The following is a 27,515-nucleotide window of genomic DNA, read 5'->3' on the forward strand; positions in this document are numbered from 1 at the left end:
TTGCCGTGCGAACATTGCTCCAAACTTGTGTTACGCGACTAGTACTAGTAGTACTATACTAACGTAGTAGCTACCCTAACGAGTAACGTAGCATGTGAGTCCTATTAGAATCCAGTAGTAAGGTTGAAGTAGAAGATCTACAGTAGGCCTTTTAAAGCCAGTATTGTCATTTCATCTCACATCCAAAAAAGAACACCAATATTTGAGTTGAAGAAGAATTGAAGATCGCCCTAGCCATGGCAGGAGCATCTTTGAATGTGACGAAGTCGAAAGACAAGAAATTAAGTTATTTTTCGTTCGGCGATGACGAGGCTCCCGTGACGCTACCATACATTCCGTCATGGTTAAAACAAACCCAAGTTATGTACAGTAAACTGCCAATGCTGTATGCACCATCTGGCACAATAACGTTATTTACTACGGGCTTGTGTGAAAAGGTATCTTTATCAAATTTATGTCACGACTGCTGTCGTTCATTAACAGTTTTGTGTGGAAGACTGCAGTGATGTAGGAATGCTGTACAAGGAGTGAGGCCAAACTTAGGCCTACATGTAACTTTGTTAGTGTGGCCTTGGCCCCCCTAGGCTTAACCCTAACTGAGGAAGGCCTAACCTAGCCCATGCATCACTAACAGGCCCATTCTAACTAAGGATATTTAATAAAATTTTCCAGTGGGTGAAAGTTTTGTCACTAAGAAGTTCAGGATGGCATAGCTAGTTAGGTAGTGTTGGTATTATTATATTATGCTTGCAAGTAAATATTGCAGGTATTGAAATGAAACATAGGTCTAGGCCTAGCCTATGCACTTTTAATATTTTTGTGTGGTCCTAATATTTCCTGTACTGTGTCATACATGTAGGTGTGTTCGTTAGTCAAAATATAACCACTTGTTAAATTGCAATTTTAATCTACAAAGCCCAGTGAAAACGGCCAAAATGCCCACAGTTAAATCCACTTTGTACTTTAAGACACTTTCGTGGATTATATCACCCATTTTGCAGAACCATACATAAACTTCTGCTCACGCATAGAGTTAGGAATGTTTTAACATGTCTTCGAGCAGTTCCACTTCTGACCTTTGCAAGTATAATTCTTTCTATTCTGTCGCAATCTGGTCAAACCATTGATGAAATCACATTTCCAAAGGAAAGAACTAAAAGAACATTAATGCCCTTACTATCATGAGTTGACTGTATACCATCATAACAGTAGTAGGCCTAAGCCTAAGCTTAATTATACATACTAGGACACAGCCTAATTTCAATACAAATTATTTTAAAGACTATTTTTATGTAAGAATTTTATTTAAATCTGTTTTTTTTTTTCTGTGTAGCTTCATTTCACTCCCAGTGACCTAGAATTTGACTCAAGTGCCAATGAGTTTTTCTTGGAGTACAAAAGCCTTCATGACCCTCATCTCAAGAATCTATACACCCACGCAAGGACTGTGAGAAGATTAATCAAGCAAGGCTTCATTACTCCAGAGCTAAAGGTCAGTCAGAAAGTAGTTGCCACGGTGATGAATGTGTATAGACCAGTTGCAAAGCCACTAATTGAAGTCAAGTTGTAAACATTTCCCAATTAATGAAGTCAAGTGTATTTATGACATGATCAAAGCCAGGAGGATACTAAAAGTCTTCCTAAAAATGAAAATATGTACATGTAGGCTAGGATATCAGTCCTGTGTTTCAAGGACATGGTCTGAGTTACACACCGACACTTAATTAAGTCTAGTTACGGGGTTTCCCATGAAACACCCTAACTTTACTTTTAATGCTTGAATCACATGTTGACCTTACTTATGATACATACGCTACATTCTATCGGTTTCGTGTTTACGTTATTCAAGATTTGTGAGCCGTTCTTCTACAATCGGAATTCGTTTCGTGGATGGGTAGGCCTACACTAAAATCAACTTCACAAGTCTCCAATGAATATACGCAAACAGTTTAGTGTACAGTATCATATTTTCAGTCACTGCATTGTGTACACAGTTATAATACATATCTAGGCCACCAGCGCATGTGTGATGTACCATGTACGAACATTTCACTGTGTGATGTTACAGATTAATGCCTTCACAGAAAACTTCGATCAAAGTAGATGATCATACCAGTACTAGTGTGCTCAATATGTCTTAACCAATTCCAAACACATATATTTATGAAAAGCTTTGGGTAATTTTCAACGGGTATATCTTCGTTGCAACGAATGGATGCAGACACTTTGGTTACCTGGAAGTGAAGGTTTCCATCGTGATGACGTAACTTTTCCGACCAATCATGAGCGCCTATTTACACGCAATTGCAAACCTGTTTGGGACACAAAAAAATCGCGGCCTGGGTATCAATTACTCCTGCAGTAATTTTTTTTTTTTTAAATAATAAATTAACAAATACAATGATACGTACTAAGCAGCAGGCAGAAATTGTAAATGGAGATAAGAAAGGTTGTGTTGCTTTAAATTCAGATTATATGGTAAAGCACTGTCGCTTGGCATGAATGTTCAAACTTGTGATAATCTGTTGGTCATTCAAATTGCCACCTCTATGAATGAATTTTAATTAATATGAACAATTTGTGAGGCAACATTTTTTGTGACAGGAAGTGTAGAGTAAATGACCAAAGTGTCAGGAAAAATGGGCAGGTAAGTTACCCTGACTTAGAAGGATCTTATTTTAGGTTTTCAATGAGGATGTCGGGGGACTCGTCATGTAGAGACATATGTCAAACATTTCAAGAAATATTTGCAGGTTTGAAATATTTAGGAATGTCACAATTGATTGATTTCTTTGTGAATATATTTGTATTTCTAATCGGTTTTTTGTTTTTACCCTTTACAAGTTTTCCCTCTTTTTTATTAATAAGTCACTAAATGTTAGTAGAAAAGTATTGTACTGTATTTTATTTTTTAATTATTATTTTTCATTCATTTTTTTAATTATGATTTTTTATTCATTTTTTTATGTTTTTAATTATTATTTATTTTTATATTTTATATGTATTCATGATCACTCAACAAGGTACAAATTAAAAGTTATACATTGCAAAAACAAAAATTGTATGGTCTGTTACATATATTCAAGCATCTGCAGTTAATATTTTACATATTACCCTTCATCAAACTTAACATGCTCATCCATAGCTGAAGTGCACAACTAGGTTATTTGACAGCACTATTTCCACAAACCTGTATTTCATATTGCTAGCTATTTAAACCATGCCAGATAGTAAAAAATGCAATTAAAACAACATTTTGGAGACACTGTTTATTTAGATCATGTCCTATTTATCAAATTTGATTAACATGTTTCCTGCTAAATTTAAGCCTTAATTTCTACAAAGAAAGAAAGAATCAACCGTCTTGTTTCGCTTGCAGGTGAAATGTTCGCTGGAGGAATTTAACATCTATCATCAATATCTGAAGAAGATGAGGCTTAATCGACAGACCCAAAAACACAAACGACAGGTAAGGAGAAAATTGGTCAGATTTTATCATGGAATGTCCAAAATTCAGTGTTTTGACTGAATTGATTTTAATTCTGATGTTTTTATCAGCTCTTATTTACTTTGAAGCTTGTTCAGTACTTTGAGCAGATTTAAACTCTTTTGAGCATTAGAAAACGAGAAACTTTTTTCTTTTCTCTCCTTGCCCTCTCCACCCCCCCCCCACCCTCTCCCACACCAAAACATAGGACTCCTTTCATGTCTTACTTCAAAATGATGGAACCATGCTGCCATAATTTGCTATCAAAGTCTAGTTCATGTTTATAAATATGAATATATTTGTAGCTTATGAAACAGCGAAACACAAGGGAGTCCTAAAATGTCTTGTTCTCTAGAAGAAAGACTTTGAACTCACTTTTATAACTTATACAGAGTTCATACTTCAATTTCCACTTTCCTTTATTGAGAAGCTTATATAAACCTATAGATCAAAACTATTAAGTAAACTTTAAAAGCACATTTCATCGATGCAAATTTGTTTCGTATGGATGGACAAGCCCACCTACACTCGTTCTACACGAAATAAATTTGTATCAGAATAAATTGTGCCTCCAAAGTTTACTTAATACTTTTGATTTATTTACCTGCTCCCTTTGGTTGAGCACTATATCTCCAGTGATGGTGTTACCTAAATTAGTTTGGAATGAAAGTTTGTATATATATATGTATATTACATCCCCCCCCTTTTTTACTAATCACAATTTTGCCAAATTTGATGGCCACTGTCTGTACTGTATGTAGATGGACCGTGACAAAGCCAAGAAGATGACAACGGAGAGAAAACTGAAGGAGAGGCGGTCGTTGTCTGAGAGAGATAAACGAGGGAAAGAGGCGAGGGAAAGGAAACAGGCCAAAGCCAAAGAAGATCATGAGAGGTCAGATTATCAACCTTTCATGCTATTTCATGCTATTTTGTGCTATCACAAGATTGCATTTGATGTTAGACACATACCCTAAAGCTGTGCAGTAAAGTTGTGTATAAGTTCAAATTATTTCACAGTGATGCCTGTATATAATTGGTCGTTTAAGGGACTATATCTCTTCGAGGTATAAGATTCGGGCCAACGCCGATTCTGAGCAACGTGGAATCGTAAGAATGTCATCCTGCTGTTACTTACTGTGTTATAATGTTCCAAGGATAATGGATAAAAAACGCAATGCAAAACTGATCATGCCCTGCTAACCCATTGGGCTTTGCACGCGTGGGTTATCCTTGTGGCCAATATAATGTTTCTCCAAGGATAATGGAAATAAGAAGCAAAATGGTATTGCTCTCTGAGCTATTCAGCATGTTCACATATTACCAGAATATAAGTGACCACAGAAAGTAAGATATTACTGTCTAAGGAGAGATATCATCTGACCCCTTATGATATTTATATGACTAATAGTTGCTATGGAGCTAATGCTATGCTCCAGTGAAAGGCTGAGAGATTGGACTGGTTGATAGTGTTACGAGGGGTGTTTAAATACATGATACAAGAAGGTATAGCAGATACCATTGTTTGAATACTACAAGTATAAAGAAGGTCCCAATTTAAAAATACTGAGCATTTTAAAATGAGCTTGAGGTGTTTGTAAATATTTTAACTGCTTACTTAGATTAATGTTGGATAAGTTAAGCCAGTGAATTGGAATGATAGAAAATATGCTATGTTTATTTATACATATGTTTATGTTTCTTCACATTTATGTTTATTTATATAAATATATAAATATTCAGTCTTCTCAGATACCTGGAGCAAGACGAGTTGAAAAGGGTTAAACTGCTGAACGAGAGGAGAGTAAAGCGAGGAATCAGAGAGGCCCAAAAATCAAGAAGGCTGGAGCAGAGAAGACTCGCAAACATTGCCTCCGATTTTGAGGTAAATATGTCATACCTTGGCAAGTTAGTATAACCCATGTTGTAATCTTTCATAACTTCTTGTTTTTAATAATCATGAACATAACTATATTTAAAAGAAGAAATAATTTGGTGGGTTTGAAAGAATGTATGAAGACAGCTTGAAAAATAATGATGACAAACAGCAATGCAAAACATTCATTCTTTGAGGACTACAGGCACAGTAAAATGACGCGTGTGCAAATGTCTTTCTGATTTATTTCCAAGGAGAGAAGACGCAAAGCAACCATCCTGCAAAAACGCTCAGAGAAGGAGGAGGGTTGCACGAGGAGACTGGCCGAGCAGAGAGAGATGAAGAAGAGAGAGAGAGAGAAGAAGGTAAAGAGATCAAATGGAAATGACTTTAATACTCTTATCATCTCCACTGGCCTTCCCATCCTCTTGTCCATCCTCTTGTCCATCCTCTTTCCCATCCTCTTGTCCATCCTCTTGTCCATCCTCCTGCCCATCCTATTGTCCATCTTCTCCATCCTCTTGTCCATCCTCTTCCCCATCCTCTTGTCCATCCTCTTTTCCATCCTCTTGTCCATCCTCTTGTCCATCCTCCTGCCCATCCTAGCTATTGTCCATCTTCTCCATCCTCTTGTCCATCCTCTTCTCCATCCTCTTGTCCATCCTTTTTTCCATCCTCTTGTCCATCCTCTTGTCCATCCTCCTGCCCATCCTCTTGTTCATCCTCTTCTCCATCCTATTGTCCATCCTCTTTTCCATCCTCTTCTCCATCGTCTTGTCCATCCTCTTTTCTATCCTCTTGTCTATCCTCTTGTCCATCCTCCTGCCCATCCTATTGTCCATCCTCTTCTCCATTTTATTGTCCATCCTCTTGTCCATCCTCTTCTCCATCCTCTTCTCCATCCTCCTGCCCATCCTCTTGGCCATCCACTTGCATTTTGTCCCTCTTTCCCTGTAAAGACACTCAAGAGAAAGACCATTACATGTACATAGTTACTGAGATGATGCCAATTAATGCTTATAAAGAAGAGAATGTGAAGGGATGGAGATCACATCACAGAATAGCTTGCCTCTTCTTTACTCCACCTCGATGAAAAGACCTTACTTCTAAATGTGGTCCAACAGTAGCTTTTCTTTTTCTTGCAATCTTTTCAAAGTCAATGAAAGGATATAGTGCAAGGCAGATGTTGGAATTGTACATGAAGAAAATAAATGCCCCAGCCAGTCCACCAACCATGTGCACTTCTTCCCCTCCCCCCCTCCTCACTGACAGAAGTTGTGAAATGTCTGCCTCTTTAGACAAAACTGATGCAGAAGATAGCCAGAATGAGAGAAAGGTAGTCTACGTGTTGTAATGCAAATGAAGACAACCACCCACCCCCCTCCCGCCAGCCCCACCATCAACCATCAACACCTCCCTTGCATTTGAAAACCATCAAAAGTATCTTTTTGCTGCAAAACTGATAAATTAAGAGCATAAAAGAGAGCTCTGAAGAATGTTGGTGTTCAAATTGGAAATAATCTCTTTGGGATAACTCAGTCAGCAATAATGACCCTCTACCCACACCACCGCTTTGGCTCTGTGAGAATAAAGAAATTAGAATATTAACTAATTGTATAAATGTGAAACACTGAGCATCATTAGGATAATTGACTACTCATACATATTCATTGTATATATTAAGTAATTATCAAACTTGACTATTTCCAGCTCGCAGCCCACTGGAGTAAGCACGAGATGTTGAGAAGACAGCAGATGAAGGCACAAGCGATCAAAGATGAAAAGACCAAGAAGGAGAAACAGCTTCAGATTGTTAGAAGGAAGGAGATGGCCAACAAGACAATCCTCAGACACCAAGGTAGGTCTTCCTTCTCCACTTGAACACTTTGAGGTGAAAGCCTTTCAAATCTCATGACTGATGGCCCTTAAAGGGTGTGAAGACAAGCACAAAAGAAACGTCTAATGCCTGTAATCTGACCTAGTTTTGAATGAGGTGTAACAGAAGTGTTAGACTCCACCATCGATCCCAGAAAATACACACACAGCTTGCTACCATTGGTAATTAGACACTCGTGTACAGTCAGTACATACAACTGCGGTCAATACCCACAGCATAGTGTATAAACAATACAGCGATGGACATCTCAGGTCCAGCTAAAGATAACAAGGTATCACGTTTCATTACTGTCTGCATTTTGTAGCAACACAAACAAAACGTCACTTGCAAGCAACAGAAAGTTAACTTTTTCAGATGGCCGCACATGGTTTGGGGCGAGTCTTCAATGCCCTTAAGTATGGTAGCTTTTGAGCCGCCAGTTGTACCGACAGTCATTTAATGTATATTCACTTATCACACTTACAGCTGTCTTTCTGAAGATATGTAACAAACGAGCCAATCAAAGACAGGAGAAGGAATCCCAGATTCACAGAGCCCTCTCGGCCAAACTCAGAAGAGTGTCCGACAAATTTGAAAGGAGGAAAAACCTATCCAGTAAATCAGGTCAGGTGAAGTATTCGTTGAGAAATGATCATATCAGATGTCTGAGGCCACCTCCCCTGTCGAAAAAAGGCCCTTGCCGCGACCAGTTGCAGCGACTTCGCAGCAACTAGTTGCAGCGCAGTCGCTGCGACTTCACTTTTCACATGCAAATGAGGCTTGTCGCGACTTCGCCGGAGAGGGGTTTGCGGTGACTTCGCCGGAAAGGGGCCTGCGGCGACTTTGCAGGAGAGGGGCTTGCAGCGACTTCGCAGGAAAGGGGCTTGCGGCGACTTCGCTGGAGAGAGGCTTGCAGCGACCTCGCCGCGACTTCACTTTTCACATGCAAATGAGGCTTGTGGCGACTTCGCCGGAAAGGGGGTTGCGGTGACTTCGCCGGAAAGGGGCCTGCGGCGACTTTGCAGGAAAGGGGCTTGCGGCGACTTCGCCGGAGAGAGGCTTGCAGCGACCTCGCCGCGACTTCACTTTTCACATGCAAATGAGGCTTGTGGCGACTTCGCCGGAGAGGGGGTTGCGGTGACTTCGCCGGAAAGGGGCCTGCGGCGACTTCGCAGGAGAGGGGCTTGTGGCGACTTCACAGGAAAGGGGATTGCGGCTACTTGGCAGGAAAGGAGCTTGCTGCGACTTCGCAAGGAAATGGGCTTGCGGCGACTTTCCTGGAGAGGTGCTTGCAACAAATATAAGACAGAAGAACTTTGTAGGTCTAAACTACTTTATTTTTAGTTCTATACTGTTAATTGTAAAACTTCTTATATTATTACTGTCTACTCTAATTTACCTCTGCCCCCCCCCCTCCCATTATCCCCAACATGTCAGCATCACTTCAGTTTCTTCATCAGTCTCCTGGCTCTGCTGCACTTGATGTTGATTGCCTATGTGACATCAGCATAGATCTTCAGTTCACTGCCACCATACACTGGAGAAGAAAGGCAAATTTCCCTCAGGTTAATGACAAATACCAATAAGTATCCTCTTCAATTTATCATTATTCAATACTCATGGAATTGCTGAATTTTTTCATTGTGGATATGAAATTTGAGAGTAATTATAAGTCTTTTCTCTATGCTTAGCTATTACTCTCCAGATCCTTCCTTTACAAGCAAGGAAACTGAAGTACCAGTTTCACAGGAAATATTTGCATTATGTATATTTACAGCTGATTTGGGAGGAAGCTGTACAGAATTTATGTCAAATGTGTCTTTTCTTCAACTACCTAACTCCTTTAAAATATGTGGGAATTCTGCTAACTTACATCTAATAGCTTCCATCTGCAGGGGAAACAGCTTTACCACGGATGAATTGTTCCCCTGTGACATATCTTGTGGCTCGAAGAAACCATCCATCATTTTCTTTACAAGAAAAGCCTCAGATTTGAGACTTGGAGAGAAGGTTACTATGCCAAGCAGCTGGTATGGCAACATTGCAGTTGCCAAGTCTCTCCAAATGTGGTGACGCATCCTCCCTATCACTCAAAATGACCTAAAAGAAAGAAAAAAAATAACAACAACAAACTGATTAGAAGCAATCTGGATCTCTGCAAATTAAACATATTATTCATGGCATTTTTGGAATACCACTTCTGGACACTTAAACACGCCTCAACCCTAACACTCATCAACCCAAGTTCTGTTAAGAAATATAGCAAGAGAATTATGAGCAGAATCTGTTGATCTGTTCTCACTGATATCTATGTCAAGACATGTTAGCTTGATCAAAACTCAAGTGCCAGCCTTCCCTTAAAAATGGAGTGATCCTGAGGGTGGGTACTCCATGCATACAGGTCATTCTAGTTTCAGATATCAACAATTGGGGCTTTCACATTTGGTGCTGTTGACTCATTAATATGCAAGATAATAAATACGCCAAACTTGTGTTTGGCTTATAACTGGCTATTCAAGGAAGATCGGCGAAGATTGAATGGCTATTCAAAGAAGATGTTCAGAGAAAATTTGCGCACTTTGCGGATATCAGGAAACCACTGAAGAACTTTCTCTTTCTGTGAGATATTTTCATTTACATTTGAAGAAAACTTAAGTGCTCAGTTTGCAAACTTCAATTTAACTTAAAAAAAAAACGTATTGGATCTAGTACTGTGAATCATACTATCTATATTTAATCACTCTCTAGGGTCCACCACAACAGAAACACAGGCAATATCTTCACATCATTCTTAGAGGAACACACAGTTTCAATATTTGGCATACTGTAGCATATTTATCCCATTTCACATCTGTCATATAAAGACAGTACAGACTCAATTTTGTGCTATGTCTGTGGTTGAACCATGGTTCCAATTAAAAAGTTCACTGGCTGGTTTGTTTGGAACTGGAACTTAGATTGATAGCGAATTTAACCAACTAGTTACAGTAGCTTAGTTATACCCCTTTAGACATGGGCAAATTACATTCCAAGCAGACATGCTATAGGCTTTAACATTTAAAGTTAACTTCAGGATTCTTTGCACTGAAATACTCTAAAAGAGTCCCTGAAGTGATAATAGTGATGCATGCCGCCTAGGCCTAGCCTACTCTGTGTTCTGCTAAAATATGCTTAACTATACTGCCTAGGCTTAGCAAGGCTATAGTCGATTTATATCCTTTAGCTTACTGGAACTTACCACCATAAGCAAACGATGCATCATATGTTTCTGAAGCTGTATAAAATGCCCGGAATTTTCCCCCAAAGGCCAATGAGATTTGTCCCTCGTCATCCATTAGCTACACCAAATTGACTGTCTATCAACCAGAAAAGGCAGATATGCTAGCAATCACCTCCAAGCGAAGATGGCAGCCCAAGATCCCTAGCAATTGTATCCACTTCGTCTTTTAAAAATTGCATTTTTTTCGACGTTAAGAGTTATGCAAAAGCAAGAAAGCTGGATTAGGTTTGCTTCGTTACTAACACCACTACTAACAGTAACCTACGCACTAAGTTTAAGTTAGGCTACTCAGTCAGGTAACGTGAAAACTTAGCAAAGTAAAAACGTTAACAAAGTCATAGAAAATCTCGATTTCTGTTCAAAAATATAAATATATTCCACAGAACAATGGTCCAAAGTATTGAGTATTTCGTAAAAAATTTTAATAAAGAATTCATGTAAGAAACCTAAAAGTCGAGAGAGCTAGAGAATCTGAATGTCGATACAGCCGGTATTGTATTTGAAAGATGGATTGTTACGCAATCGAAAGCGTTCGCAGTTTCTGATTGGCCAATCATTTTAATAGACAACATCTGACTCAATTTGTACATTTTTACGTTGTTGGTTATGATGTAAATTCGATCGTGTTGATGAAAAATGAATGAAATGGAGTATAAATTTTTAAAGGAATCACGCATCCAAACATTAAAACCAACTCAATTCAGTATCCCTTTGTCAAACTGTACGAGATGTTGTAAGTATATCACCTTTTATCAGATCCTTTCTAGCAACTTATTACTGCGTACTTAAACCTGGTTGAAACCAGCCAACCTATATGATTGTATGGACAAAAAAAACAGTAACCTGTTGTGTAGACTTGTTTACTTCAAATTTACACAACAGTCGTCGAAGTTCCTGTGCTGGTAGTAGTATCATGAGCAGTTGCACGAGACGTGAAAAATAATTTTACACTCACTATACTACAGTAGTAGTACAGTCACTACTCGGTCTATATTTATTGATTCCTTGGCGGTAGCCGTAGGAATCTATGCGGTCATGACTGCGTGTGTATGTGTGTATGTGTGTGTGTGTGTGTGTGTGTCTGTGTGTGTGTGACGCAAAGCTTGAAATTAGGTTTTCTCAGCAATCCCAAGGTAGATTGATCTCATTCTTGGTACATAGGTTACCCATCATGAGTAGACGATCCCTATTTATTTTGGTGCTAATATCATGCATATTAATGAGTGGGCGGGGCTTAGAGTGATTTTCAACAAATGTCAATATCTTCGCAACCGTAAGTTCAATTTTCATGGAACTTGGTTTGGTGGTACAAGAGGAAAGTCCTCTATATGAATATGGTGACAGTTTGTCCAATCTCATTATTATTCATGAGGGGCGGGGCTAAGTGTTGTTTTTCGCAAAAAAAGCTTGAAATTAGGTTTTCTCAGCAATCCCAAGGTAGATTGATCTCATTCTTGGTACATAGGTTACCCATGATGAGTAGACGATCCCTATTTATTTTGGTGCTAATATCATGAATATTAATGAGTGGGCGGGGCTTAGAGTGATTTTCAACAAATGTCAATATCTTCGCAACCGTAAGTTCAATTTTCATGGAACTTGGTTTGGTGGTACAAGAGGAAAGTCCTCTATATGAATATGGTGACAGTTTGTCCAATCTCATTATTATTCATGAGGGGCGGGGCTAAGTTGTTTTTCGCAAAAAAGCTTGAAATTAGGTTTTCTCAGCAATCCCAAGGTAGATTGATCTCATTCTTGGTACATAGGTTACCCATCATGAGTAGACGATCCCTATTTATTTTGGTGCTAATATCATGAATATTAATGAGTGGGCAGGGCTTAGAGTGATTTTCAACACATCTTCAGTATGACCCGGCCAGGAGTCGAACCTTTAACCTTCCAGCTGCAAGTCGGAATTCTACCCCAATACTATTAATGAGGGGGCATGAATATTAATGAGTGGTAGAGCTTAAAGCAAATTCTTTAAAATATCAATTTGTTCATCAAACTTGAGCTGATAGCAAGGAACAACATTTGTGTTGATGCTACATTAATATTCATAAAAGGTCGGAACCAAGTGTACACAATGAACCTACAGTAATATTTAGATGCCAAGGAATCTCAAAACCTCTTGGTTTTCTTGTTTTACTATCATTCCCGGCAGGCTGCAGCATTCGATTGATATACATGATGGAGTAAGTGGTTAATCATTTTTTATTTGGAGATGCCAAGCCAAGTAATAACGATCCCATCGAACTACTTGAATACTAATTCTAGTAACGCTCAATCTAGGCTAGTGTGGTACTGGTAGTACTACTAGTTAGTAGGGGGGCTTTTGAGTGAGGCTACTATATGCCTTCATGCATAGTCAGTGTAGGAGAGTATCGATACAGAAATAGCCTATAGCCTATGCGGGTCAAGTCTATGTTATGCTACAGTTAGGGTGAGGCCTAGTAGTGGTACTACAATGCTTGTAAGTAGTAGCCTAGGTCTAAGAGTATTTTACTAACTCTAATAATTAAAGATTAAAGTAGTATCCATTGGCTGCATATGCTGATTAATTATGTCTGTGCCTACACCTACAGTGTCATTGTACCCTTTTTTCCCTGTAGATCTACTCTCAAAAATCAACGACTCGGAATGAACTTACAGCAAACTATTTCCAGCAAACAAATATTGGTGAGTACAATTCCTATACAAAGCCTAGTCAGCAATTGAAATTAGCCTGCCCCCCCCCCCTGCAGACATGACGTGCTAGATTAAACAGCATGAATTCACAACCTTAGCCCTGGCTTTATGTCTCAGTCAATAAACTCTGCGTTTTAATCATAACATGTGGTGCCTGCTATTAGGCCTAATGCACCTATCAACTGTATGATGCACCTCAGACCCCCAGGATAGTTGCGTCATGTCAAAATTAAGCTGAACATTGACACTTCATTGCGCATATAATATGACACCCCATTGCATTATTTAAATTTGACAGGGATTAACTTCATTTCATATATTATTTTCAGAGCCCAGTGTTACTCCTGATTTCAGAGTGAACTCATGAGGCCAACTTAGGCCTACTTGGTACAACCAACCACGTAGAAGAGAAATACCAGCTTCATCCAATGTGCAGTCAGTAGCTTTTACTCCAGCCTTATCTGAATTTTATATGGCTGGCCATACTGAAGGTGGCTCATCATCCTTTGTAGAGAGCTTGCAGCCAGATTATCAGTGCACTGATGAAAGTCCCACAACAATTATCCACCCATCATCTATACCTTTAGCAATGGAAGTAAGTGAACTAATGAACATTAAAAACTGGCAGGCAACTCTTGACCAAGATGGTCACATTTCTGATAAGTGGGAGGATACGTTGGGTGAGCCCGATGATACCTGTGATGCTTCACCTTTGGAAGATGATGAAGAGTCAGAGACAAGAGTCCAGGAGTGGTTCATCATACATCTATAGAGGATATTGGATGACAGTATAAACAAGTCTTCTACTGATACTCACATTTGCAACTACGCATTCCATCACTGATGTCCAGCTGTCTGATATGCTAGCACTAATTAGTCTCCATTGTATGGAAACTCACTCTGCCATTGGTAGTCTTTATAAGTTTAAGAACTATTTTGAAAAGGCAGATTCACCAGTGCAAAAGTATTATTACTGTGGGTCCTGTTTTAGCTCTGTTGAAGATGGCCAGACCAACGTACTGTAATATATGCAGGATGACAAATTGACAATTGACTTTGAGAAGAACAAATTCCTCAATGTAACACTAGAGCCTCAAATTCAAAACTTGTTTCAGCATCCTGGTTTTGTAGATAAAATTCAGCATAGATTTAAGGGAACTATATATGGATTGTGTCTCAGTGACTTTCCAAATTTTAAGAACCTGATTAACATTTTAAACCTATTAACTCAAACCTATAAATTGATTAACAGAAACTACAGTGAAGTTTGGTAGAATAATGAATAAGAATCTTCCTGAGTTTTGTTCTCAGAGTTTTGAGATTACTTTTAAGATTTTAAAGATTTAATAATTTGCATTGCTTAGTGTTATTTGTGGGTTTCCTGTACGAATTAAAAGAAATGAAAAGATCAGTAATTTTTTAATTGCTGATCTATAAGCCTTAATGTTACAGTAACCTATTTGAATTAAAGTACAGAAATCATAATCTCTAAGGTGCCAGCTCTCCTCATGTTGTAACCATTACAGTTTGTTCAGTGGTACCACATATTTTCTATTCCTACAGGAAAAGTTAAAACATTTAAAAGATGATGGCTCTTTAATTGAAACCAATAAAAAGAAATCCTAAAAAATGTATGATATCTGTTTGGTTTGTGTAGAGTTTGAGTCTGTAAGATTGTATGTAAGTTTCTCCTTGTTGTAAAGATAAGTTAACTGCAGAACCGCTGCACTATGAGCTTCATTATGCTGCACTATGAAAGCTTTCTCACTGTGTAGTAAATACAGCTAATTGCAGAAGGGAAACCTGCCCATGAATCATGATCATGCAGTAATAACTTGAGTTCCCACAACTAGTTGCAGGAATGGTACCTTTCTGTAAAGTGATTATTTCTTGACGTAAAGTATCTGCGACTGGTTGCAACAAGAAGGCCTGTCCTGCAAAGTAACTTTCCTTGCCGCGAAGTAGCTGCGACTGGTTGCAACAAGAAGGCCTTTCCTGCGAAGTAACTTTCCTTGCCGCGAAGTAGCTGCGACTGGTTGCAACAAGAGGGCCTTTCCTGCGAAGTAATTTTCCTTGCCGCGAAGTAGCTGCGACTGGTTGCAACAAGAAGGCCTTTCCTGCGAAGTAACTTTCCTTGCCGCGAAGTAGCTGCGACTGGTTGCAACAAGAAGGCCTTTCCTGCGAAGTAACTTTCCTTGCCGCGAAGTAGCTGCGACTGGTTGCAACAAGAAGGCCTTTCCTGCGAAGTAACTTTCCTTGCCGCGAAGTAGCTGCGACCAGTTACAACAAGATGGGCCTCCTGCGAAGTCATATTCCTTTGCTGCGATGTTGCTGTGACTAGTCGCAGGAGCAAAACCCTGCGGCGAAGTAATATTTCTGCTGTCGCGAAGTTACGGCAAAGTCACAGTAAAAGTGAAGTACTGCGAAGTCTTGTAGCGAAGGAATTCCTTCGCAGCGAAGTCGCAGCGACTGCGCAGCGAAGTAACCCTTTTGGTAGGGGCTTTATACAAAGTAGAAGAGAATATAGAACGATATATGTTTCATATTTTTCAAGTATTTTTAATTTCATTTCTAGCTGCCCCCATTGCATCACAATTAACATGTGTTGGAATAACAGCAAAGTGGAAAATATTGAATTGTATGCTCTTATATTACACTTTGAAGAGAAAAACCTAGACTACCCCCCCCCCCTCAAGAAACACTTCTAAACATTTAAGATAAGCCATATGCATTTCAAAACTTACATATTTATCATGTCCCTGATAATTTTGCAATGTATAATTGTGTTTTACTTACGGCTTTTATTCTTTCAACTGTCAGTGTGGTCATGGAGACTTCCATTACTGAACGATGCAGGTTTTCATTGCCTTTTTGTTGCATATGGCAAGCCGATCAAGCAGTAAAAGCAATAAACAGGTTTTAACGTAGGTTTCTCATTTTGTAATTCATTTCATCCCATATGTGATATCAAGTAATTATGCTAAAGCACCTCTTTATAAAGGACTCGTACCTTGACTCCCACAAGCTTTAACTTATGAAACACTTGACTTTATAATTTAAGCTGGAGAGAGGCAAGGAATGTTCCCACCCATCAAGAACAAAGGGATCAAGACCACTGGGTTTAGGGACACCATGTGGGGGATCGAGTCTGTACTGCAAGACTCGTCGCTATCGGACGATCTCTGCAATTATGCACAAGCCAAAAGGACAAAAAAAGTAAGTACAGATCTGACCTATTGTGTCGAATTGTTTCTATCATTTTGTTTGAGTATCGAACTAGAGCAGGGATGGGTCAAGGGAGGGAGGGGGATTGGGGGATGCTTCAGAGAGGTAGATGGATGTTTCAGATGGTAGGGATGGAATTCAATAACAAAATTAAAGAACTCTACACTGGCACGCAAGTCCAAAGGAAACTAAGACAATCTCTCCAATTTAAAAAAAATTATTTTATATCACAAGAAGCTGCAAGCATTTATCAAGTAACCTGCCATTTAACGTTTCATCATTGTCCTGAATTTTCCATCAACTAAAATGTCCAATGTTTGGTACGTTTTAACACTGATTATCTTTAAAAACCGGTTTTTATATAAATTAAACAAATTTCATTGAAAGCTGCAGCCAGCAATGATAGAGTTGCACAATTCTGTTGATCCTAGAGGCTTGCATTGTAATGGTGACAGCAATTAGAAGCTTGATTGGAACAGATAAAATTATAATGTTTCACAGGCCAATGGTTGGCTAAACAGTCTAGCTGAAAACTTGCTGGACATCTCTCATTTTGTAGAAGATGACAGTGGAGAGGTGGAATGTATGTCAAAAACATCTCTCTGGGGGAGGAGTAATTAATGTTTGAGTGAAGTGGACAGTTATATTAATAAATATGGCAGGGACATTACCTGCAAGCTTTTCCAAACATTACCTTTGTCCATGCTATGTGCAACTATCTCCATTGCAAGTTCCATCTGGTTAGCCCTCGCTTCGTTTATACTTGGAAAAAGTGGTGATTCTTCGAGCATCATGTGATCGAAGAAGTAACCAAAGCTGTTTTCCTTATCTTTCTCCAGTGGAAGCCACACTTACGGTAGTGAGTTTATTGCACTCGTAATGTTAAGGTGAATGTAACATTCGGATAGGGCCATGTTTCACTTAATATCTATAAATAGAAATGTTGATATTATCATGAATATAACTTGTTTCATTCTTCCAGACTAAGAGCCAGTCATCTGTTACCAGTAGCTCTGCCCGGACAAGTTCCACTTTCCTGCCTCCAATTTCTTTAACATCAGATACTTCAGAGCAACAAGGTATTGGCTCCTAATACCCTCCACCCCTCACCTGATTAAGAACCGTTTTTTGTCATGTCTTGTTGCTGTATGCAAATAGATTTTCTGGTAGCATAGAATGTAACACCTAATATCCTAAGAGAGAAATGTATTCTACACTTTTGTTAGTCTTGGCCAATTCGTTTGTAATACTCTTTTTCTCACATGCATGCAAGCCTCAGAGTGCGTTTATTCCTATCATGAATGTGCTTGCTGACAGTATTTTACATCCCCAAGGATGTGCATTGATGACAAGTACATATATTTGAATGTATACAGAATAAAAGAATGAATGAATGGACAAACGAACGAACGAATGAATGAAGGAATGAGCCAGTCAGTCAGTGAATGAGTGAGTGAGTGAGTGAGTGAATGAGTGAGTGAATGAGTGAGTGAGTGAGTGAGTGAGTGAGTGAGTGAGTGAGTGAGTGAGTGAGTGAGTGAGGGAGTCAGTCAGTAAGTCATGAGTCAGTCAGTCAGTCAGTCAATGAATGAATGAATGAAGGAAGGAGTCAGTCAGTCAGTGAATTAACGAGTGAATGAATAAGTAAATGTATAAGTGAATGAATGAAGGAGTATTGCTGCCCTATAGACAATTTCAAGTAACTACATTGAAATATCTAGATTCTATTGAAAGACATCAGATGATATCAGCATGCAACATGTTTTCTGTGCTTTGTATACTTCAGATTATTCAATTGAGAGCGGTGTTACAAAATCAGACATAGCAACAGAGGATGTCAGCTGTCTGTTGGACCAGCCCATGGATGACAGCATTGTGGCCGCTGAGGTGCCACTAGAGGGCAGTATAACAGAGTCCAGTGGTCCTATAGATGGCAGCTTGTATCTTGCCAGTCTTTGCATGAGTACTGTAGATGAAGAATCTCTGATTGACCCATGTGAGACTGTTGCCAGGTGCCTTGTTGCAGGGGTCTTTGAAGAGATTGCAGCAGAATACCCAGAGATGGTCGATGACAATAATGAGGGAGATGTGTTTGCGCCAGATGAGCTCTACCTTGATCTGATTACCTCATACAATAGAATGAATATTCATGAGGACAGGCTGCTAAGTAACGACAGATTGACTATTAATCCAAGTAGATGCAACAAGGTTGATGTCCTGTTTCCCCAGATAGAAGAGACTGATACGACTGAAGCTTCAGTAGACCTGGTAGGAATCTTCTAAGTTAATCATGATCATCGACTCTGTTCTGATGTTAGAGTCATTTCAAATTCTTTCTGTCTGTCAGGAAGTATTCACTTGTAACTTTCACCTCTGCCTTCATCTTCTCGTCCATGGTACAGTAGTTTATAAGCTATCTGTTCAAGTTCTCAAACTGCCATTATCAACTGTGGTCTGCAAAAGTTGCAAGTATTCACTTGTAATTTGGATGTTGGGCTGTAACTTGAAATGTTTAAGTGTTGTTTTGGCGTTAAACTTGAATGTCAAACAGATCATAATTTATTAAGACGATGAATATCCTACATGAATGACCAGGCATTCGCACTTAGAGCTACTTCTTTGGATTACATCATCGATCAATCAATCAATCAGTCAGTATAGGATGAAGCCATCTCTGTCGCAAATCCACCAATTAAAGCATTTCACATTCAAGTAACTTAGGTCATCATTATCTTATGAATACTCATAAATTGATTCATAATATTAAAATGAAGGATACAGTGCTCAAATTCTCTAGGATCGGATACCTCATTAAAAGGAAATTAAAGTGTGAGTCTTAAACAGATATATATATTAAATAGCTTGTATAATGAAGTACTTTATTCAAGCTATCTCCTTGTTGAGATGTATCCAATTTTGATAGTTTGTTTTGTTATTTAATGCAAGAGTTCATTTAATGGCAATTATTTGTGATGTAATACATCGACTACATCTAGCACTACTTTCTTTGAACTATAAAACTGAAGTTGATGACTTGATCAAATAATTTAGCTGTGTATATAAAATACTATTTTATTTCGCTTCATGGTAAGGTCATTAGGTCATCGTCAAACATGTAATTGAAATGTGGAGGGGTTCGAATCACATCAGTAGAAAAAAAAATGTAAAAGAAAAATGTAGATTGTTGATGTGTTGAATGATGTCACAAATGATTGCACAAAGAAATCTCTAAAATTGCATGACTAAATTTTAAAAAAAAAGTACATCTCCTCAATGGACAAAGATATTTTAAAAGCTAGATAGAAATTGGACCATGCAGTGTATTTCTTTTTAATTGTTCTGCATGGAATCTGATTAGACCATAGTAATCTCTTAAATTCATGGATTATTTTATTACCTTATGTTAATGAAACTTGAAACTTGTCTTGTGAACATTCATAATTTCATATTTCCACTTATGGATGATAATGCATGAGAAGCTGTCCATCTCTTCAGAGGTCACAGCATCTCCGATTTTTCTGCAGGTTGTGTCATGTATCAAAAGCTATCATATAATTCCAAGCCCATTGGAAGGTGAGACTAATATGTAACTATCATGTAGAACTCTGTCATCACTTTCTCATAGAATATTTTCCAGACTGCTGAAAAGGTGGTCAGAGGGGTCCTCCTTGGTGCCTTTATGTACCTGAAGACCACAGAAGAGCTTGCCCACATTCCCTCCATGTCATCTCTCCATGTGGAGGGTGAATCTGGAACACAGAGATCATCGGCTTCTTCATTTCAGACAACTGATCCTCTGATGGTTGGTAGCCCCTCCCACTCCATAGGAAAGCAGATAGCTGAGATTGAGTCAGTGACAGAACTGTTGAACCGATTGCCGTCATCAGCTGCAGAACTGCGCCGGTCCTCGATGGCAGTGACAGGGCTCAAGGCCACTTCCACTTTGAGTTCCCTCGTGACAAATTCAAGGAGCATCACCGATGCAGACACTGATATAGAAGAGGAAGATGAGAGTGTTCAAGAAGAAATCATTGGGATAGTTGAAAATGAAGTCATCGCCCAGGAGAAGAGCAGAAGTTCCCTTGCAAGCTATGCAAACCTCACTGAAGTCTATAGGGAAAACCCTGATGGCAGCCTGCTTGTTGAGGGAGGAATCTCTGAAAGGGCTCTGGAAGGACCTTTAAAATCCATGACAGAATCTGTCTTATCAATTGAGTCCTTGCACATCACAGGATCAGAGGAGAGGGGCAGCACTTCGTCCCTCCAACTTAACAAATCTGCAGCCGAGGAAGATGCAGAGGGTAGTGGCGAGGCAACGGGTATCCAGTACCAATCAGTCATACCAGTCTACCATAACAGTTTGGTGGAGATCTCTAATGAGCTCATCAGTCAAAATTTATCCGCTATTTCGAACAAACCGGATGTTTGCAGTAAGTTTTCTGTCGCCCATCAGGCCAGTGGGAAGAATTCTTTCAGGAATGTCTTCCGCCCAGACATAACATATTGTGAAAAGTCTCTTCAGTCCATCAAACGGTCGATCCATCAGCAAAGTGAGGATCTGGGTTTCTTAGAAGAGGAGGAAGAGTTTAGTGAACATTCTTCAAAAGAAAAGCTGATCACCGTAGAAGAGACGGAAGGTGTATGCTACCTCCCAAAAGAAAAGGCCTACCAGGTCCATTACGAGTCTCCAACCTCCCAGGCCTCCATAGTGGTAAGAGAAAACTCAGAGCAAGAGAAGAAGGCACAATCCTGTGAGAGCTCCAACTCATCAGATATCAGTCCAGAGAACAAAAGGGGAAGGCGACGAAAGATGAAGAAGAGAAAGCATAGGAAGCAATCACATGCAGCCTCCAGTAAGGCATCAAGTTTGGGAGAAACGGTCAACTGTGGCTCGTCATCTGTGAGCACCGCCCGTGAAGTTTCCCTTTGTGAACAGCGACCAACATCCAAGCATGGTAAACCCCAGCAAGCCATCATCAAAGCATCCTGTAATTCTGAGGGGAAAGGACACCCATGGTCTACCGATGGAACAGGTACTTCTGACAAGGCAGTCATTACCTCGCAAGCTTCTTCACAGAAGAAGATGGAGTCTTCGAATAGCAAAGACAGTCTTACAAGATCTGTCATGGCAGTGATTGAGGGGCTTTTACCGAGTGAAGAAAATTGTCAAGAGGATCTGGAGAAGAGGATTGCTCCTACCTTGTCAGCCTCTTTAGATGGATGTGGTGCAAGTCGAGGAAACACAGTAGACGGAAGTGACAGTCAAACTGAACAACAGAGAATCAAGTCGGAAGAGCAGCAGAAATTGTCTGGAGAAGAAGAGGCTGATGACGGTGCACAAGAAGAAGGTGAAGATTACAAGATTGTTGAAGAAGTGGATTGCAGGACCACCATCATTGATGAGGGGAAAACAGTCTTAATGGGTCATGAAGAGGAAAGAGAATGGGAGGAGGCAGAAGATGGCAAGTTGAAATTGGCAGAGGGTAACATTCCAACTGTGACTGCTGAAGAGCCAACTGAGAATTCTGTACATGAAATATCCATTAAAGCTGGCACAGAAGGAGACACCATCAGTGGAGAGCCAGTAGCAACACCTGACACAAATGAAACACAGGATAGATCTGCAACAGAAGTTGTCCTTGATCAACAAATGCCCTCCGTGGGAGAGGATGGGGCACATCTAAATGAGACAGAGGATGTCAAAGATGACCAGACTGTTGAGCTACTTACAGGTGACTTAAGAGCTGTAGCCCAGTCACCATCCACTTTACTTGAAGCAAAGAAATCTTCCTCAACAACACCATCCAGCTCTCCTGCTGTGCTGCCACCAAAGACATCATCCTGCAGCAAGGAATCCAAGAGAGCCTCCAGGCATTCCAAAGCATCTATTTCATCCAGTAGAGAAACACCTGTGGCATTCAGCAAGGACATCGAAACTACAAAGATCACAGTATCATCGAGTGCCAGCATGCCTATAAAATCATCAAGGGCAGACTCAGTCACTATTTCATCACCCTACTCTGCCAGCATATCATCAGTCAGGATTCCTGGGAAGTCATCGTCTAGTAAGAGGATTGAATCCGGTACCCACTCACCGTCTGGTACTGTACACCATAGAAAGACCTCAGTCAGTGTTAGGTCCCCTAAAGTGTCATCTCATAGTGTGTCAGATCAGAAATCATCGTCCAGTGTCAAGCAATGCAAGGTTTCATCAACTAGTGTTGGATCCTTTGGGAAGCCATCCTCTAATGTCAAGTCATCACATCATGGAACACATCACCGGTCATCATCCAGTGTCAGAACATCCGATAGATCATCAACTAGTGTTGGATCCCATGGGAAGTCATCGTCTAGTGTGAGGTCTCATCACAAAACGACTGAGAGGACATCTAGTTTTGCAATTCCGGAAGCATCTTCTACAAGTGTTGGCTCCCATAGAAAGTCATCAACGAGTGTGAAGTCATCATCTCACCATGGAACCCATAAGATGTCATCATCCAATGTGCAATCACCAGATGCATCTAAAACAAGTGTTGGCTCCCATAGAAAGTCATCCACGAGTGTGAAGTCATCATCTCACCATGGTACCCATAGGAAGTCGTCATCCAATGTGCAATCACCAGAAGCATCTACTACAAGTGTTGGCTCCCATAGAAAGTCATCCAAAAGTGTAAAGTCATCATCACATCATGGAACCCATAAGATGTCATCATCCAATGTGCAAACACCAGATGCATCTACTACAAGTGTTGGCTCCCATAGAAAGTCATCCACGAGTGTGAAGTCATCATCTCATCATGGGACCCATAAGATGTCATCATCCAATGTGCAATCACCAAAAGCATCTACTACAAGTGTTGGCTCCCATAGAAAGTCATCCAAAAGTGTGGAGTCATCATCACATCATGGAACCCATAAGATGTCATCATCCAATGTGCAAACACCAGATGCATCTACTACAAGTGTTGGCTCCCATAGAAAGTCATCCACGAGTGTGAAGTCATCATCTCACCATGGTACCCATAGGAAGTCGTCATCCAACCTTGGAACTCCGGATGGGATGTCAGCAAGTGTTGAAACACAAAAGATGTCATCCTCCAATATCAGATCATCAAGAACATCTATATCTCATCAACACAAGAGGTCATCGGCCAATGTTGATGCCCCAAACAAATCCTCAACAAGTGTTGGATATCATAAGAATTTGTCATCATCATCTTGTTCATCGAGGAAATCCGCATCAAAACATTCCTCGGATAAGAAATCAGTCTCCAGTGAACTCAAAGATCAACAGTTAGAGCAGATTGGGTCCAGCAATGAGATCTGCTCTGATGTAACATCATCGGTCCACGTTGGCGAGAGAGCCTCATACCCCGAATGCATTTCAAGTGCTACCGTAAAGCTAGCATCCAGGAACCATGAAGAGTTTAGATCTAGCCCTTCTTTACCATCTGAGGTTACCACAGCAGGTTCAGGGGCTCATTCTAGGACCGCGTCATCAAGAAGATCTTCCTCCACACACCAGCGCAGGATTCCTCATCTGGATGAAGACCAAATGACGAAGGAGAAAGAGGGCGCACCCCCGACCAAGAGCGTAACATCTGTAGAGGGAAAGAAATCATCTGATCATGCTGACGTAAGACCTTCTAGGGAAAAGAGATCATTCCATGAAGAGTCAGCCGTTAGGATCAATTCATCCACAAAGACAACAGTGACAGAAGTTCCTTCCAAACAGAAAACTGTTCCACAAAATTCCAATCAAGATATCTCCACGGAAGCTGTTCTTGAGGAGGACCAAAATAAAGTGTCTAACAGCTCATTAGCAAAGTTGTCCAGTGAAGATAAAGCCTCAGAGAAGGATGATATCAAACCGTTCGATTCTGAAAATCCTGAAGACTCATCCATGAATCTGAAACCAGCCAACCGACAGGCTGGTTCAGAAATGACGATGGTAGCTCCGCATGAGGGAACAAATGACAAGGTCGGTTCTCTCTCCAATCCAGAGGTCAACAGATCTTCACAACACAGGAAGATACCCATCTCCTCAAAGACCTCTTCATTTGTCTACATCAGCTTGTCTGAATTACCAGCAAAGAGCAACCAAACAGAAGAGTTGGCCCAGCTACCACAGAGAGATGAAAGCGACGATTGTCTGTCATCTTTTGTTGTCATTAATATGGATGAGATGATGGAGAAGGAGGAGGAAACAGAATCAATGGAGAATTTTGAAAGTCAGGGCAATATAAAGTCAGAAACATCATCACAGCAGATGCCACAGTGTGCTTCCCCAGTGTTATCACAACATGCTTCACATCACACATCCAAGCATGCTTCACCAGTAGTGTCACAACCTGGTTCACCAGTAGCATCAAGGAACGTTACACCAGTAGCGTCACAACATGCGTCGCAAGGCTCATCCAAGCGTGCATCGCCATTGTCATCACAACCTGGTTCACCTGTAACATCAAAGAATGCTTCACCAGTAGCATCACAACATGCATCACAAGGCTCATCAATGCATGCATCCCCATTGTCATCACAACGTGCTTCACCTGTAGCATCACAGCATGCATCACAAAAGTCATCAGGGTATTCTTCGCCAGTGGTTTCCCACCGTTCATCAGAACAAACGTTCAAAGCTCCTTCAGCGACCGAGACGGAAGATGGCATCGCTGTGGAGCCACCCAATCAAGCGGCTGATTCACAATCAAGGAAAGAGTCTAAATTGTCATCCATCTTCTCATTCTTCAAGAGAGGATCGGTGACCCGAAGCAGATCAGAGGTTGCGAGTCCCAGTGCTAGAGACGTCAACGTTGCCAAGAGGTCTGCCTCAGAGGGGGTGAAGATAAGCCATGCCAACTCTCTATCTACAGCCGATGTTCAGACCGGTCCTGTGATAGACAAGGTAATTCTGTTTTTTCTCATCTGTGTCAAAATGTTTCTTCAAACTGATGTGTAAAGTTTGGTTTCTCATTCACATCTTCCTGCAGGATAGACCATTCGTGTTGTACTTTGCCATACACACTGGTGTTACCTTGATGATTGTAGACTTTGTGAAGCTCAGCTTGGTTTAGATGCTTTAGCTATGCGCTGTTACACTCCCCCCCCCCCAACTGAAAGATTTCTGCAACCCATAAACCATCTTACACCGGCCACCACCATGACACAGCACAAAACGTGACTGTGGTCATCAAAGGGATTTTTCCTGATAAATAGGACAAGAGATATATATATGTAAATGAATTAATTCTGAAGTAGAATTTGAGGTTATTTGTTGTAGCCATCATCCTCTCCTGCTCATTAGCCTACATTTAACTTATGAATTAATTTCGATACTTTCAGGATGCTGCATCTAAGACGCTTTCAGAGACTGATCCGAGACACCTCCAATCTACCACTGATAAACCTCCATCAGGTAAACTCAATAATTGCTATATGTAATATAATAATAATAATAATAAATGAACTTATAAAGCGCTTAAATCTACGAAGTATTCAATAGCGCTGTACAACCCTAACAGAATGTTTAATAGAATATATCTATATATATATATATATATATATATATATATATCTATATATATATATATATGTGTGTCTGTATATATATGTATTTTGTGGTTTATCAAACACCACCTGTGCTGTGCTATAAAATTACAAGCTATAATATCCCTCTTAGATTATATAGGTGAGAGATAAATCAAAATCTGTTGGAACTGCATGCAATTATATACTGTAGATCACTATGCAGGGAGGTATCTCCAGCAGCCTCTAACCACAAGAGATGATGAGTGATGTGGGGAAAGAATATTGTGAGAGATGGTGTAATCTATCTAGGATAAGTAATTCAGGCTGGTTGAAATTAACCCACAGAGATGATGGGTGGTTCATGAGGGCTGCTGGACAAGAATTTATACGATGAGATGTATGTATTTTAACAATCCTTGATGCATGGGAACTATGTCGGGGGTCAGTGCCTCCAGGAAGATCGATTTTACAAGTTCTTGCTTGACTGGTAAAACGTGGAGTTTAACTGACCAAGGCCTGTAACTGATGTACAAATTTGTTACGTAATATTGACCTTATTAGCTCTTATAACCAATCGATCTGAATGATAGAGTAGATACATGTCATTGTGTTTTATATGTGTCTTTGGTATATCCTTGCATGTGTTTGAATATTTACAATATGGGTATCTGTATTGCACAGGTTAATTACATGTAGTCTCAAAGTCTGGAAGCAAATTTATGGTTTACCCCCTCAAATCAGTCACACTTCCCACAACTCTACCATCCCCTCCCTCCCTCTCCCTCCCCATCCTAAGTGGTCCAGATTGAACCCTTCTCTGGTGCATCTCTGGGATGCATACTTTATACTGCTTGATGCATGCCAAAACAAAAGCAGAATGTTTTCCTAGGATTCTACGACGTTCTGTCGATGCTACTAGAACATACCCCTACTTCAGAGTTTTCTTATCATTCACTTCAGGTAAAAGTTCCAGTTCTGTGCTGAACATCAGACCATCCAGAGAGAGTCATTCCACAGAACATAACCAAGGAGGGACTGGACCACCAGGAAAGGAGACTTCCTCAGCTGGTGGAACTCTGACAAAGACACCCTCATCTCACAGTCGAACCTCTACATCCAGCCAGCACTCCGCCTCCCGCAAAACTTCCTCCGGCAGTGGGAAGTCCTCCTCATCTAGTCAAAAATCCTGTCTCTCTGGCAAGCATTCCAGGAAATCTAGTCGAGCATCTGCCTACATCGTCGAGGGCGAATAATTCATCTCCGCCAACTTTCAATGTGCAATTTTAATCATCTTGCCAATATTTAAATACTTTTGGAGAATATATACTTTTATAACTTTGAATCATTGTATATTGGATATTCAGAATGTTAATACCGGACGCAAAATGTAATGCAATTTATATGGAATATGAAATTTATGAAATGAAGATATTTTGGATAATTTGAATATTGTATCAAGAATCTGTTAATATATCTAGACTAATTGGAAATAAATTTGTCTTTGTGGTTGTTTTTTTTTTCTGATGTTTCCGAAAGAATGAAAACGTTCAGCGGA

The 27,515-nt window shown here is 40.0% G+C and overlaps 1 protein-coding gene and 2 long non-coding RNA genes across 3 annotated transcripts; 2 read left to right on the forward strand and 1 right to left on the reverse strand.

Annotated features, from left to right (window-relative positions):
* LOC139982551 (uncharacterized) lies at window positions 1–27,352 on the forward strand. The gene is made up of 14 exons (XM_071995444.1): window positions 1–437; window positions 1,334–1,492; window positions 3,380–3,469; window positions 4,249–4,382; window positions 5,231–5,372; window positions 5,618–5,728; window positions 7,074–7,221; window positions 7,726–7,863; window positions 16,269–16,423; window positions 17,415–17,511; window positions 18,219–18,700; window positions 20,058–25,337; window positions 25,775–25,847; window positions 26,921–27,352. The coding sequence occupies exons 1-14, from the start codon at window positions 237–239 to the stop codon at window positions 27,211–27,213; spliced, it is 7,503 nt and encodes a 2,500-aa protein (XP_071851545.1). The 5' UTR covers window positions 1–236; the 3' UTR covers window positions 27,214–27,352.
* Window positions 7,914–12,672, reverse strand: LOC139982359 (uncharacterized). The gene is made up of 3 exons (XR_011798148.1): window positions 10,478–12,672; window positions 9,113–9,339; window positions 7,914–8,776 (listed from the first exon to the last, which is right to left on the reverse strand). It is a non-coding gene; the product is annotated as an uncharacterized lncRNA (long non-coding RNA).
* On the forward strand, window positions 12,660–15,715 carry LOC139982358 (uncharacterized). The gene is made up of 3 exons (XR_011798147.1): window positions 12,660–12,714; window positions 13,132–13,198; window positions 13,537–15,715. It is a non-coding gene; the product is annotated as an uncharacterized lncRNA (long non-coding RNA).
* Window positions 27,353–27,515: the final 163 nt, after the last annotated feature.

This window comes from Apostichopus japonicus, chromosome 16, assembly GCF_037975245.1.
Source record: "Apostichopus japonicus isolate 1M-3 chromosome 16, ASM3797524v1, whole genome shotgun sequence".
Classification (NCBI taxonomy): domain Eukaryota; kingdom Metazoa; phylum Echinodermata; class Holothuroidea; order Aspidochirotida; family Stichopodidae; genus Apostichopus; species Apostichopus japonicus.